The 16,343-nt window shown below is 38.9% G+C and overlaps 1 protein-coding gene and 1 pseudogene across 1 annotated transcript; one reads left to right on the top strand and one right to left on the bottom strand.

The window, feature by feature from the left end:
- The first annotated feature begins 712 nt into the window (after positions 1–712).
- Positions 713–7,440, top strand: KRT40 (keratin 40). Its single transcript, XM_005899591.3, has 7 exons — positions 713–1,159; positions 2,009–2,091; positions 3,466–3,622; positions 4,428–4,589; positions 4,669–4,794; positions 6,240–6,460; positions 7,341–7,440. The coding sequence occupies exons 1-7, from the start codon at positions 713–715 to the stop codon at positions 7,438–7,440; spliced, it is 1,296 nt and encodes a 431-aa protein (XP_005899653.2).
- Positions 7,441–14,393: 6,953 nt separating this feature from the next.
- Positions 14,394–15,224, bottom strand: LOC102265904 (bax inhibitor 1 pseudogene; annotated as a pseudogene).
- Between the last annotated feature and the right edge of the window lie 1,119 nt (positions 15,225–16,343).

Raw genomic sequence — 16,343 nt, 5'->3', positions numbered from 1 at the left:
TTCAGGAAATCAAAGGTTACAACTCCGTGTTTTGATAACCAATTTATATTTTGGCATGTAGGGCAAAAGTGGTGCCCATCAGTTACATAAAGTGACTTTTCAGTTTGCACATGGGCATGTATGATTCTCACACACACACTTCAAATTCAGTACACACTCCTCCACCATGTGAGCACAGCAAGACCACAAACAGCATTGAAGATGGCTAATCACACAGAACACTTTTATGGTGGTGGCACAAACAAATAAATGGCATTTACATGAGTTGTAATATTAATTTCAAAAGGAGACATGAGCAGTTTTCAATGCACAGGATCAAAATCTGTAGGGATATTATTTCCCTTATGTGTAATCAGTTGTATCTATAATTACTGATTGCCCAAATTTTCTCTTTCTTTCCTCATTCTGTCAAAAGGACAATGCTTCCTATGAAGATTTGCTGAAACAAGTGCTTTATCCTACTGGCACATGGAGATGGTATCCTTATTTAGAAACCTGAAGTTATGTCTCTTTTATGAAGCATAAAACTCTTCTTCAGCAAATCAACAACACTAATGAATGTTCATATGAAAACTGGCAGCGGAAAACATCCGGTGTAGTCTGTAAATACCCATTTGAAGTGGGGTATATATAAGTCTCGGGAGGGAATGAGAGTTTTGGAGGCGGGCAGTTGGAGTTTTGCAACTAGTCTTTATCCTTCAGTCCTGATAGAATGGCTTCTGACTGTTCCCCCACGGGCTGCTCTTCTGAATCCAGTGCCAGGGCTTCTGATTGTGCGCTTGCTTCAACCTGTTCCGTGGAAACCACATGTCTCCCCAGCGCCTGTGCTACATCCAGTTGCCAGACCTCCAGCTTTCCATCCGGGGCTCGTTTGCCGACTGGGTGCCTCCCGCCGGCCTGCTTTGCTGGGAGTTGTAATATTCCGTGCGTGGTGGGGAACTGCGCCTGGTGTGAGGATGGTGTGTTCAACAGTAACGAGAAGGAGACAATGCAGTTCCTGAATGACAGGCTCGCCAGCTATCTGGAGAAGGTGCGCGGGCTGGAGGAGTTGAATGCCGAGTTGGAATGCAGGATCCGAGAACAGTGTGAAGAGGATGTGCCGTTGGTGTGCCCTGATTATCAGTGTTACTTCGACACCATTGAAGATCTCCAACAAAAGGTCTAGTATCTCATCACCCTAATGTTCCACCTTCCCAGTCTGTGATGTGCTTTATGTTTATACTACGAGTCTGTTCTATGGAGGGAAACCCGGGAAAGGGCAGGGACTCCCCGGAGGTAACGTGATGTAGAGGAAAGGGTACTGGACAAAAAGTCAGCAAACAGGGTGACTGGTGGTCCAATGGTTAAGACACTGTGCTTCCACTGCAGAGGGCTCAGGGTCCATCCCTGGTGGGGGACTAAGACCCCACATGCCATGCGGCATGGCCAAAAAGAATAGAGTGGGGGAAAAAGTCAGTAAACATCAGCGCTAGCTTATATGCTGCCGCTAATTACTAAGTGACCATAATAAACTCGCTTATCCCTAAATTTACCTTTATCAGCTAGAGAATGAGGAAAAGCAGTGTTATATCTAAAATTATTTCTGTGTGTAACAGTGTACATGTACATTATTTAACATAGATATGGAAATGTCATATTTTTAATCATATAATTTTACCTAGTAATTATGTCCTTTTTTTACTGATAAATTTTTATTATTATGGGTGGAGATGTAGTCATAATATAAACTCCTAGAGAGAAATCTACCTAAGTTCAGTGGCCAAGGAATACTGCAAAAATGTTTTAGGTCATTAAAAAAAAAATAAAACTTTTTATTTCTCTATTTTGTTTATAAATTGGCCCTCCTTATTCCTTCATGAAATGATGTGGTCAATAAAAGCAGGCTGAAAGCTATTCTATATTTTCTTACAAAGACTTTTAAAAGATAAACACTGGCATAGTTATTAAATGAGTAGATATGTGGGTTTCTTTCAAAGAACCATTCACGACATAGGAACTTACTTCCCAGATCTTGTGTACAAAGGCCGAGAATTGCAGACTCGCTGTACAGCTTGACAACTGCAAACTGGCTGCTGATGACTTTAGGTCAAAGTAAGTTTAATTTGAACTTTTTTTTCTTGACGGAAATTGCTTTACAATGTTGTGGTAGTCTCTGCCATATATCAGCATGAACCAATCATAATTATATATATATGTATATCCCCTTTCTCTTGAGCCTCTCCTGCCCCAATTCCACCCCTCTAGGTCACCACAGAGCACAAGGCTGGACTCCCTGTGTTATACAGAAGCTTCCCATGAGCTATTTATTTTCCCCATGATAGTGTGTGTATGTCCATGTCACTTTCTCAACTTGTCCTACCCTTTCCTTCCCCTTGCTGTGTCCACCAGACCATTCTCTACATCTGCATCTCCATTTCTTCTCTGTAAATAGGTTCATCAGTACTATTTTTTTAGATTCCATACATATATATGCATTAATATATTTGTTGTTCTCTTTCCAACTTATTAATGATTCCCTCTGTATAATAGGCTATTGGTTTATCCTTCTCACTACAGTTGACTCAAATTTTTTTCTTTTTATGGCTGGATAATATTCCATTATATGTATTATCACAATGTATGTATGTATCTTTACATACATATATGTACATGTATGTATCTTTATGTGTGTATGTATGAATGTAAGTATCTTTATCCATTCATCTGTCAATGGAAATTTAGGTTGCTTCCGTGTCCTGCCATGAACACTGGAGTGCATGTGTCTTTTGGAACTATGGTTTTCTCAGGGTATATACCCAGTAGTGGGATTGCTGGGTCATATGGTAGTTTTATTCCTAGTTTGCTAAGGAATCTCCATACTGTTCTCCATAGCAGCCATACCAATTTATATTCCCACCAACAGTGCAATAGGTTCCCTTTTCTCTACATCCTCTCCAGTATTTAATGTTTGTAGTTTTTTTGATGATGGCCATTCTGATTGGTGTGAAGTGATACCTCATTGTAGTTTTGATTTACATTTCTCTAATAATGAGAGATGTAGAGTACCTCTTCATGTGTTTATTGGCCATTTGTATGTCTTATTTGGAAAAATGTCTGTTTAGGTCTGCCCATTTTCTGACTGGACTGTTTATTTCTCTGATATTGAGCTGTATGAGCTGCTTATATCATGGACTTAGAAGCAAGTCCAAGCTAGAGTAAGACCAGATCTGAATTTGAACTTAATATATGGTAGGCTGTTTCATTTCGTCTCTCACATACCTACATGCACACATCACAAGTATTCCCTTTATAATATTTTTTCAAGCTAAGAATGCTCACAAAGCTTGAATTTTTCATGATTTGGGGTGTAGAAGAAACTATGGCATGTGGGTTCCTTGATGTCATGTGTCCCTCATCTGTATGCCTCAGCACTTTTCTCAGTGTCCAGCAGAGTAAGCATTGGCTGTATCTCTTTTGCTGTAAAAGGTACGAGTCTGAACTCTCTCTTCGCCAGCTGGTAGAGACTGACATTAGTGGCCTGCGTGGGATTCTGGGAGAGCTGACTGTGTGCAGATCTGATCTGGAGGCCCATGTGGAGTCTCTGAAGGATGATCTCCTTTGCCTTAAGAAAAGCCATGAAGAGGTGAGGAAAATGGCAAAATCACTGAAGGACTCTCAAAGTGACAAAGTTAAGCTGGGAGAGCTCATGTTGTGTATATACATAGAACTTGAGTAGACGTTGATCGATGTGCAAGAAAATCACTCTAGGCACTGTTACTATTCAGCCTGATCATTCTGGAATATCTCTGAATGTAAATGTAAAATGACCACTGGCCAGTGCCAAATGGAGGAACTTCACCTGCCATTATTTTGGGGGAGAAGGTAGCTCCACAAATAGCTTTCCTGGGTGTTTTATACCACTCTTATCTCTAACCCATAAAGTATGAAAATCAAGCTGATAATTGCAGAGTGTGAGGGTTGTTTCATAAAGGAGAAAAGATTCATGCAATATTTAGACTGATTTTTTTAATATTCTGCATTTATAAACTTTTGAAATCATTAATGTGAATTATATAATTATCCTATATTTATGAAGCTGACAAATGAAAAGCTGAATGATGTTACAGAGTATATCTTCCTTTTGAACATTTGTTTATGATAATAGTAACTAACATTGAGACCTTATGAGGCACTTAGGACTTGTTTAAGTGTTTTCTATGAATATGAACTCTCATATATCTCACAATAACTCTCTTGTAAAGGTAAAATCATACCCATTTCACAGATGAAAAAACTGAGCGATGAAAGGAGACTCAAGCTAGGCAATCTGAATCTAAATCTCACACTTTTACTCACTACTGCAAAAAACAGAAATAGGGCGCTATTGGTACATCGCATTGAATTTTTTCCCCACCAGTCTGACATTCTTTACTCCATTTCCAACTCAGGAGGTCAACGTGCTTCGTGGACAGCTGGGTGACCGACTCAGTGTGGAGCTAGACACGGCCCCCACCACGGATCTCAACAGGGTCTTGGATGAGATGCGTTGTCAGTATGAAACTGTGCTTGCCAACAACCGCAGAGACGTGGAAGAATGGTTCGCTGCTCAGGTTGGCACTTAGAGCAATAAAATGACAGGTATGCAGACTTCTGCCTAATTTGCGTATTCTAATCATGCCTGTATTTCAGACAGAGGAACTGAATCAGCAGCAGCTATCCAGTGCAGAGCAGCTGCAGGGCTGCCAGACGGAGATCTTGGAACTGAAGCGCACAGCCAACACTCTGGAAATTGAGCTTCAAGCACAGCAGAGCCTGGTATGTAAGGGCAAGACCACTCTGTTTTGTCACTGAAGAATCATGCTTAAGATACTAACTATCCCCTATTCTGTAACCCAAAGGACAAACCCATAGTTCATGCAGCAGAAGGTCTGAATTTCCTTCCCTTTTTCAAGGATGCTGTTTACCCAGCTAGAAGCAGAAGTGATAGGTCAACAGTTTGTAATGTACCACTAGGATGTCCTGACCTTCCTTTCTGGGCTTGGGCATGATCCTGCAGCATCCTCCAGAGACAAAGAGAGAAGGGGGACAGAAAGGAGCAGAACGAGAGAGGAACTTACAAACCAAAGGCTCTCCTTTGAAGAAATGTCTGTTTACGCCCTCTGCCCATTTTTTGAATGGGTTGTTCGTTTTTTTAAAAATTGAGCCACATAAGTTGCTTGCAAATTTTGGAGATGTTGGTTTCATGGTTCACAAATATTTTCTCCCACTAACTCTTTTGTGATTTGGGCCAATTTTCCAAGCTCACCATCACATTTAAAATGAAGATACTCAGACTTTACATTTTATAACTATCCTAAACTTTCCCAGGGTGCACACCTCAGCTGGACCCTTCTCTGTACCATGCTTCACCCAAGCAGCAAGAATACCTTGAAAAGATATTTTCAAGAATATCTTGAAAAGCATTCAAGATTACACTAAGCATTTCCATTACCATGAAAGCCACATTAGGTCCTATAGAGAATGTCTAAATGAATAATAGCTGAGCATTCATCTTGTGAGAGGCACAGTGCTAACTTAATTCTCACACTAACCTTATGGGGTAAATCCCTCCACTGACCCCATTATACAGATGAGGAAAACTGAGGCTCAGATCAAGTAACAGGGGTTCATACAAGTTTTAAGAGGCAAAAGTGGAAGCTGAATCCAAGTGGTTCAATCTCAGAGCCTCTTCTCTTAACCACACTAGGAGCCAGGAGCCCATTACAACATTTTCTCTCAAATGCTTTTGATCCTTCTTAGGCTACACGAGTATGTTATAGGTCGCAGAGGTCATAGTGGTAATGATAACTCTTACTACCTTTAAAATTTTCCAGGCACTGTTTTAGACACTTTATGTATATTTACTCATTTAACCCTCCAACCATTCTATGAGGTTGGTACTTTGCATTCTTTGTTTTTTATACAGTAAAACTGAGTTCAGACTGATGGCTTTTCAGTTCAGTTTTGATCTTAACAGGACTTTTGACAACATGGTGTTTCCAGGGTGGTAAAATAGTAGGAGATTTGGGGCTTTTAAAATGTATTTATACTAAATAAATAATGCCCAAACTGAAAAAAAAAAAAAAAAACTGAGGCTCAGAGAAGCTAAGTAATTTTCCACATAGCTGGAAAGATAAAGAGTAGAGCAGGGTTGGAAAACAGGCAATCTGGCCCCAGAGATTGTTCTACAACCCCCTTCTTTACACTCTTTCCTTCTGCAGACAGAATCTCTGGAATGCACCGTGGCAGAGACTGAGGCCCAGTACAGCTCGGAGCTGGCCCAGATACAATGTCTGATCGATAACGTGGAGAACCAGCTGGCTGAGATCCGCTGCGACCTGGAGCGGCAGAACCAGGAGTATCAGGTGCTGCTGGACACCAAGGCCCGGCTGGAGTGTGAGATCAACACATACCAGGGGCTGCTGGACAGCGAGGACAGCAGGCAAGTTCCACACGATCCCTCTTAAAATCCCCCAGAGTCACAAAGAGGCTCTTGAAGGACCATCCTGTTTCCCAAAGATCTGGCCATATTCAAACCTCCTTAAAGGTGTTAAAGGATATTCTTAAAGAGTGATGAAAAGCAGCAAGGCTAGTCACATGACAATTGAAATGTTCAAAATGTTCTAAATTTCCAAGGCAGAAAAAAATATAATATGTAACATTTCAAGCTGGGACTTTCACTTTGCTCCTGACTTCAGGAAACTCAGGAGAAATATTCCAGGGTACTGAATGATTTAACTACTAGACAAATGACAAAATATGCATAACTTTTGGTTAATGGGACCTAAATAGGCATTAGAAAGCAATGGAATTAATAACACTGCTGTATGTGATATATTAACATGAAAGATGTTAAGAGAGTAAATCCTAAGAGTTCTCATCACAAGGAAAAAATATTTTTCCTTTTCTTTTACTTTATATCCGTATGAGCTGATGGATGCTCAGTAAATTTATTGTGCTAATCATTTCATGCTGTATATAAATCAAATCATTATGCTGTACACCTTAAATTTATACAGTGCTGTATGTCAAGTATATCTCAATAAAACTGGAAGAAGAAAAAAAGGAAAGTCAGTAACACACATCAGATGGCATTTGCCAACTAAAGAAAATACATAAAAGTTTATCCAACTGTCTCTGCTACAGTGAACATGAAGTGACAATTCTGGGTCCAGGGATAAAACAGGCTTCATTCAAATGTTATTCTGAAAATAGAGTTCAAAATATAATTTGAAGGGCAAATTTTGGCATGATTTTTTTCTGAGTTGACATTTTATCCAGCTTCTCCATATTGAGATTAGTTAAAAATGGATTTTTCACAGGCTTCCCGGTAACCCATGTTCTGCAACAAGCATGTCAAATGACACTTGTGAGCCATGTTCGGCGTACATAATTTGCACAGTAGAAAACAGCTGTCCCTGAAGGTTAAGCACCCAACCCAGCAGATGGAGGAAGGGAAGCCAGCAGAATCCTTGAAAGAAGACGGTGCTTCAATCAGGGACATCCAAACTTGAAATTCAAGTTAAGAAGGCTTTTGTATTCTAAAATTGTCCTCTAAGCATGCACGAAGTATCTCTATCCTGTCATTTCCTCTCCTGCTTGCTTATTTGTGATATTCTAGGAGTCTGTAACGCTTTCTTGCTGCTCTCCAATAAAATGTTTTCATTCCTTTAGCACGATAAATACTGCCTTGTAGCTCATTACTGTTAATATAATAACCATTTGATGCCAAGGTAATTGTCTAAACCCATGCCAGTAGTTTGGTTTTGCCTAAACCCAGAAGGAAAATATTTGTTAACTCCTTGAATACAAATAGATTAGCTAATTCATATAAAATGTCATATATCATGGAAGATAGGTGTATATATCATTCTGAGAAGAAACACTTGAGAATATTAATTATAAAAGTACTAGATTCCCTTTTTTTCAATTTGGCAGCTGCTGCTGCTGCTGCTACTGCTGCTAAGTCGCTTCAGTCGTGTCCGACTCTGTGCGACCTCATAAACAGAAGCCCACCAGGCTTCCCCATCCCTGGTATTCTCCAGGCAAGAACACTGGAGTGGGTTCCCATTTCCTTCTCCAATGCATGAAAGTGAAAAGTGAAAGGGAAGTCGCTCAGTCATGTCCGATTCCCAGCGACCCCTTGGACTGCAGCCCACCAGGCTCCTCCATCCATGGGATTTTCCAGGCAAGAGTACTGGAGTGGGGTGCCATTACCTTCTCCGCAATTTGGCAGAGGAAAGGGAAAAATCACTCATAATTTCATACCCCAAATGTCCATTGTTGGTATTTGGGGAACTTCCAGTTTTCTTTCCTATAATGGTAGTAATCATAGTTGCATATGCATATAATATTAACCTATTTTTTCACTATGTTATCTAAGCATTTTCCTTCCTAATAAAAATATAAGATTGTTTCATGATCATTATTTTGTGGTTTCATAAAATACCTTAAGGTACACTGGTCTGTTATTGGACATGTAGGGTATAAGAATGAATATTTTTACATATTTAAATGGCAAAGTAGAGAACTGCCAGAAAGATAAAGTAGACCTGTATTTCCCTATTTCCCTTCCTAAGTATGGCTAGAAACCCTGGAAGTCATATATAAAACAAAAGCAGACTCTGAAAAGTTGGAAGAAGCCAAACCATCTAGATTCCTTGCTGTTCAGGGAACAACAGAGTGGTGAATTCCCTGGGGTTTTGTTTTGCCTCATATACGCTGGAATTGTGAGCTGGAGAAACCAAGAACCCAGTAACACCAGCTGGTACAGACAGAAAAAAAAATGCTCCAAGAAGAAGAGAATAAAGGGAAGAAAAGGGAGGCAAGGTTTCTAAACTTCACTTGAACTGACAAAATGTCAAGTCCAGTAGACCATGATATGCATATATGCTGTAATACCTAGAGCAATTGCTTTCAAAGATATACAAAGAAATACACTTAAAAACATTATAGACAAATCAAAGTGGAATTCTGAAACATGTTCAAGGAAGGCAGGAAAAAGAAAAATGAAAAAAACCCAGAGAGAACAAACAGAAAACAAAAAAGGAAGTGTGGACTTAAGCCCTACCATATCAATAATTACAATAAATAGAAAAGGTATAAATACATCAATTAAAGGACAGAGATTGGAAGAATGGATTAGAACAAGCATGACACAATTCTATGCTTTCAGCAAGAAGATCACTTCAAATACAATGGTATAGGTACCATTGTAAGTAAAGGGATTGAAAACAAAACAAATCACACAATTGTTCATAGAAGCTTTATTGATAATAGCTAACAACTACAAACAACCAAAATGTGCTCAAAATCTTAAGGTCATTATGCTAAGTGAAAAAAAGGTAGTCTTAAAGGGTCAGATACTGTATGAGTCTATTTACATGACATTCTTGAAATAACAAAATTATAGAGATGGAGAACAAATAGGTGTAGCATGAAGGAGATCTTTGTGTTGGTTGAATTGTTGCACATCTTAATTGCAGTGGTGGTTACCTGAAACTACATGTGTGAAAAAACATTATATAGAGTGAAACACAAACATTATATCAATATGTCAGCTTCCTGATTTTGCAACTGTACTACAGTTAAATGACATATAACCACTGCAGAAAACCAGGGTATATGGGAGCTCTTGTACTATCTTTGCAAATCCTTGTGACTCTATTACTGTTTCAAAATTTAAGAGTTTGAAAAAATACCAGAAAGCTGGAGAGAATTCTTCTCCTCAATTTTCTATTTCTACCTTTTTAAAAATCCAGAAATAAAGCACATAACAGTAATAATAATAATAGTTAATACAGGTTGAAAGAAAAATCAAGTTTGAGACGTAAAATTTTATGCTAGATGTTTTATATAGCATCCTCCTGATTTAACAATAACAAAAGAGTAATAAAAATACTCAAAATAAACTAAGGGAAGTTTATTTGTTCTCTAAATCTGTAAGTCTATTTTCATTTTGCTCTATTTACATGACATTCTAAATAGAATTACTAAAGTCTATTTAGTAAGTCTTACATTCTAAATAGACTTACTAAATCTGTAAGTCTATTTTCATTTTGCTCTGTTTGTTTTTTATATTCACCATAAAAGTGAGATCATATGGTATTTGTCTTTCTCAGACATTTCACTGAGCATAATGTCTTCTGAATTACATCCATTGTAATTGTCATTGCAAATGGCAAATTTCATTTTTTATGGCAGAGTAACATTGCATCTTCTTTATCCATTCATCTATCAATGGACACTTAGGTTGCTTCCATTATCTTGGTTATTGTAAATAGTGCTGCACTGAAAATGTGGGTGCCTATATCTTTTTGAGTTAGTGTTTTTGTTTCCTTCAGGTGAATATGCAGAAGTCAAATTTCTGGATCACAGGGCATTCTATTTTTAGGCTTTTTAGGAACCTCCCTACTGTTTTCCATAGTGGCTGCACCAATTTGTATTTGTCCATATCCCTTTTCTCCACATCCTCCCCAAAACTTGTTATTTGTTGTCTTTCTGATGATGTGCATTCTGATGAGTTTGAGGTAGTATCTGATTATGACTTTGATTTGCATTTCCCTGATGATTAGTTTTGTTAAATATTTTTTTCATGTGTCTGTTGATCATCTGTATGTCTTCTTTGGAACAATGTCAATTCAGGTTCTCTGCCAATTTTTAATTGTGTTTTTTAAATGTCAACTTGTCTGAGTATTTTTATATTTTGAATATTAACCTCTTAAAAAATATACCATTTGCTAATTTTTTCTCCAGCTCATTAGGCAGCCTTTACATTTTGCTGATGGTTTACTTTGCTGCACAAAAGGTTTTAGTTTGATGTGTTCTCATTTGCTTATTTTTGCTTTTGTTTCCCTTGCCTGAGGAGATACATCCAAAAATAATATTGCTAAGGCCAATTTCAAAGAAAGAATACTACCTATGTTTTCTTCTAGAAATTTTATGATTTAGGATCTTACATTTAAGTCTTTAATCCATTTTGAGTTGATTTTTGTATATGGTGTGAAAAGTGGTCTCTTTTCATTCTTTTACATAGCTCTATCCAGTTATCCAAACATCACTAATTGAAGGAATTCATTTCCTCATTCTTGTATTCTTTGCAATAAATTAATTGACTGTATCTGTGTGGGTTTATTTCTGAGCTCTCTATTTTGTCCCATGATCTATCTGTCTGTTTTTATGCCCATACTGTACTGTTTTGATTGCTGTAACTTTGTCGTATGGTTTAAAATCAGGGAATGTGATACTGCTTTGTTCTTCTTTCTCAAGGTTGTGTTCAGTATTTAGGGTCTTTTGTGGTTCCATAAAAAATTTATGACTACTTGCTCAGCTCTGTGAAAAATTTCTTTGGTATTTATATAGCAAATGCATCAAATCTCTACTTTGTCTTCAGTTCAGTTCAGTTCAGTTGCTCAGTTGTATCCGACTCTTTGCAACCCCATGAACCGTAGCACACCAGGCCTCCCTGTCCATCACCAACTCCCAGAGTCCACCCAAACCCATGTCCATTGAGTTGGTAATGCCATCCAACCATCTCATCCTCTGTCGTCCCCTTCTCCTCCTGTCCTCAATCTTTCCCAGCATCAGGGTCTTTTCAAATGAGTCAGCTCTTCACATCAGGTGGCCAAAGTATTGGAGTCTCAGCTTCAACATGAGTCCTTCCAATGAACACCCAGGACTGATCTCCTTTAGGATGGACTAGTTGGATCTCCTTGCAGTCCAAGGGACTCTCAAGAGTCTTCTCCAACACCACAGTTCAAAAGCATCAATTCTTCAGCACTCAGCTTTCTTTATAGTCCAACTCTCACATCCATACATGACCACTGGAAAAACCACAGCCTTCACTAGACGGACCTTTGTTGACAAAGCAATGTCTCTGCTTTTTAATATGCTGCCTAGGTTGTTCATAACTTTCCTTCCAAGGAGTAAGCATCTTTTAATTTCACAGCTGCACTCACCATCTGCAGTGATTTTTGTCTTGGGTAGTATGGTTAATTTAATAATTTTATGTCTTCCAATCCATGAGCACCGTATATATTTCCATTTGTTTGCATAGTCTTCAATTCTTTCATCAATGTTTTATAGTTTTTAGAGTACAGTTTTTTTACCTTCTGATTAAATTTATTCCCAGGTATTCTATTTCTGATGTAATTTCAATGGGATTATTTTCTTAATTTCTCTTTCTGATAGTTTGCTATTAGTATATGGAAATACTACAGATATCTGTATATTATTTTTGTATCTGCAACTTTACTGAATTCATTCATTAGTACTAATAGTTTGGGGTGCTTCTTTAGGATATTATATATATATATGTATAGTAACATGTCATCTACAAACAGTGACAGTTTTACTTCTTCCTTTCCAGTTTGGATTCCTTATGCTTCTTTTCCTTCTCTGATTGTTGTAGCTAAGACTTCCAATACTATGTTGAATAAAAGTAGTGAGAATGGGCCTCATCTTATTCCTGATCTTAAAAGAAATACTCTTGATGTTCATCATTAAGTATAATGTTAACTGTGGGCTTGTCACATAGGATCCGTTTTTGCTGAGGTATGTTCCCTCTACACACACTTTGTTGAGAGTTTTTTAATAAATGGATGTTGATTTTTTCAAAACCTTTTTCTCCGTCTATTGGGGTGATTCTATAGTTTTGATTCTTCAGTTTGGTAATGTGGTGTGTCACATTGATTGACCCACAAATATTGAACCATTGCATGCCTGAGATAGAGCCCATTTGTTTGTAGTATATGACCCTTTTCAGGTATTGTTGAATTCAGTTTGCTAATATTTCATTGAGAGTTTTTACATCTGTGTTCATCAGTGATATTGCCCTTCCGTTTTCCTTTTCTTGTGGTGTCTTATCTAGTTTTGGCATCACAGTGATGCTGGCCTTGTAGAGTGGATTCAGAAGCATTCCTTTCTATGCAAATTTTTCAAATAGTTTGAAAAGGTGACTAGTAAAACTCACCCACGAAGTCATCTTGTCCTGGACTTTTGTTTGTTGGGAGTTTTTTGTCGTATTGATTCAGTTTTATGATTGGTAATCATCTGTTTCTATTTTCTCTTTCTTCCTGATTCAGTATTGGCAGATTGTACATTTCTTGGAGTATATCCATTTCTTCTAAGTTGTCCATTTTATTGGTTTGTTATTGTTCATAGTAATCACTTATGATTCCTTGTATTTATGTGGTATCAGTTGAAAATCTTTGTTGTTGTTCAGTCACTAAGTCGTGTCTGACTCTGCAAACCCATGAACTGCAGCACGCCAGGCTTCTCTGTCCTTCACAGTCTCTCTGAGTTTGCTCACACTCATGTCCATTGAGTCTGTGATGCCATCCAACCATCTCAACCTCCCTTCTCTTGCCCTCAATCTTTCCTAGTATTAGGGTCTTTTCCAATGAGTCACCTCTTCACATCAGGTGGCTAAAGTATTGGAGCTTCAGCTTCAGCACCAGCCCTTCCAATGAATATTAAGTGTTGATTTCCTTTAGGATTGACTGGTTTGATCTCTTCACTGTCCAAGGGACTCTCAAGAGTCTTCTCCAGCACGACAGTTCAAAAGTATCAATTCTTCAGCACTCAGCCTTCTTTATGGTCCAACTCTCACATTCAAACATGACTGTGGGAAAAATCATAGCTTTGACTATACGGACCTTTGTTGGCAGAGTGATCAAAGTGATGTCTCTACTTTTTAATACACTGTATAGGTTTGTCATAGCTATTCTTCCAAGGAGCAAGCATCTTTTAATTTTATGGCAGCAGTCACCATCAGCACTGATTTTGGAGCCCAAGAAAATGAAATCTAACACTGTTTACATTTTCCCCTTCCATTTGCCATGAAGTGATGGGACCAAATGCCATGATCTTCATTTTTTGATTGTTGAGTTTTAAGCCAGCTTTTTCACTCTCCTCTTTCACCTTCATCAAGAGGTTCTTTAGTTCCTCTTCAGTTTATGCCATTAAAGTGGTATCATCTGCATATTTCAGGTTGTTGATTTTTCTCCCGGCAATCTTGATTCCAGCTGTGCTTCATCCAGTCCAGCATTTTGCATGATGTATTCTGCATATAAGATAGATAAGCAGGGTGAAAATATATAGCCTTGATGTACTCCTTTCCCAATTTTGAACACGTTTGTTATTCCATGTCCAGTTTTAAATGCTGCTTCTTATCCTACATATAGATTTCTCAGGAGGTAGGTCATGTTGTCTGGTATTCCCATCTCATTAAGAATATTCCACAGTTTGTTGTGATCCACACAGTCAAAGGCTTTAGCATAATGAGGAAGAAGTAGATTTTTTTTTTAAATTCCCTTGCTTTTTCTATGATCCAGCATATATTGGCAATTTGATCTTTGGTTCCTCTGCCTTTTCTTCTATTTTTTTTTTTTCTGATGCTTTTCATTATCACAGAACATGCCAACTGTAATGTGTGCAAAGAGGTAAAGAGGGGTGGAGGGAAAGGAAGTCAAATTGGGGAAGGCAGGATGACTGCTTTGCTTCTTCTTATTATTCTTCCCATTCATAGCCAGGATCATCATGAGCTTTCTGAAGAGAGTTACAAAATCTAAGAAGAGGTCAACACAATGCCAGATACAATCTTTATCTCCATTTTCAGCCTTTTCAATAATGAGTTGAGTATCAAAAAGGACAAAGCCACACGTGACCACCAGCCCCACATACAGGCTTGCCTGGAAAAGCCAAATAGATCTGAAGAATAGGTTCCCCAGGAAAGACAAGAGCATCAGGCTCATGGCTGACATCAAGATACCTCCTAGAAAGAAGTAGTTATGGCACCTGGCACAGAGTGCACTCAGGGTGAAGCAAGTGAAGATCATTGCTGGGACCATGAAGGCAGTGAGAAGGATGCTGGGGTTGATGGCAATGCACAAGTCCAGAGCAAGGCCCAGGCCAACTCCTGTAAGGAAAGCAAATCCAGCCAGAAGTCCCAGTCTTTTTTTGCTTGTATTCATGGCTGTGAGGTGTTGCCATCAGCCAAATCATCAACCCCAGAGAGCCCAAGGCAGAGAACAGGCCAGCCTGAATGAAATGGGTGACCACATGGACATAGGCCCCTGCAGCCACCACAAACATACAGAGGACAAAACTGGCAGAGACCTTCTTCAGGTGCTGCTGTGTCGAGGGGGTTATGTGGGAAAATTTAAAGAGTGCATCAAAGTTGATCTTCCGATCAAATTTATGCATGATGCTAGGAGAAGGCAATGGCACCCCACTCCAGTACTCTTGCCTGGAAAATCCCATGGACGGAGGAGCCTGGTAGGCTGCAGTCCATGAGGTCGCTAAGAGTCGGACATGACTGAGCGACTTCACTTTCACTTTTCACTTTCATGCATTGGAGAAGGAAATGGCAACCCACTCCAGTGTTCTTGCCTGGAGAATCCCAGGGATGGCGGAGCCTGGTAGGAGGCCATCTATGGGGTCGCACAGAGTCGGACACGACTGAAGCGACCTAGCAGCAGCAGTGTCTGTGGGATACAGCCTCCACTCTTCTGATCCACCTCTCAGGAGCCCATACAGCTCTTCTAACACTGGATGTGCTTCTCCTCTGCCTTTTCTAAATCCAGCTGTACATTTGGAAGTTCTCGGTTCTTGTACTGCTGAAACCTAGCTTGAAGGATTTTGAGCATAATCTTGCTGGCGTGTGAAATGAGTGCAGTTGTATGGTAATTTGAACATTCTTTGGCCTTGCTTTTCTTTGGGATTAAAATGAAAACTGACCCTTTCCAGTCCTGTGGCCACTGATGAGTTTTCCAAATTTGCTGGTATAATAAGTGCAGCACTTTAACAGCATCATCTTATACCTGTCTAAATTTATTCTTGCATATTTTACATTTTATGGTACTACTATAAATTGCGTTTTTTTCCCTTCCATTGTGTGTTAGGCAGAATAATGAGTCCCTAAAGATTTTCATGTCCTAATCCCAGAAACTTCAAATATATTAGGCTACATGACAAAGGAGAAGAAAGGTTACTAATCAGCTGACCTTAAAATAGGAAGATTATCCTAGATGACATCAGTCCAATGTAATCACAAGGGTTCTTCTTTAAATGTGGAAGATGGAAGCAGAAGAGTCAGTGTTAGAGTGATGCGATGTGAGAAAAACTTGACTGGCTGTTGCTGGCTTTTAGGATGGAAGGGCCAGCAAGTCAGGGGACATAGATAGGCTCCAGAAGCTGGAAAAGGTAAGGAAATTATTGTCTCCTAGGTCCTCCAGAAAGGATCAAGAACAAAATACTAATAAAGTATTTCTTAAGAATAATGCTAAGTATTCCTGAAAAAGAGCACACTTGTCTTGCAGCAGATC

This window comes from Bos mutus, chromosome 19 (genome assembly GCF_027580195.1).
Source record: "Bos mutus isolate GX-2022 chromosome 19, NWIPB_WYAK_1.1, whole genome shotgun sequence".
Lineage (NCBI taxonomy): Eukaryota > Metazoa > Chordata > Mammalia > Artiodactyla > Bovidae > Bos > Bos mutus.
This window is presented reverse-complemented; position numbering and strand designations above follow the sequence as displayed.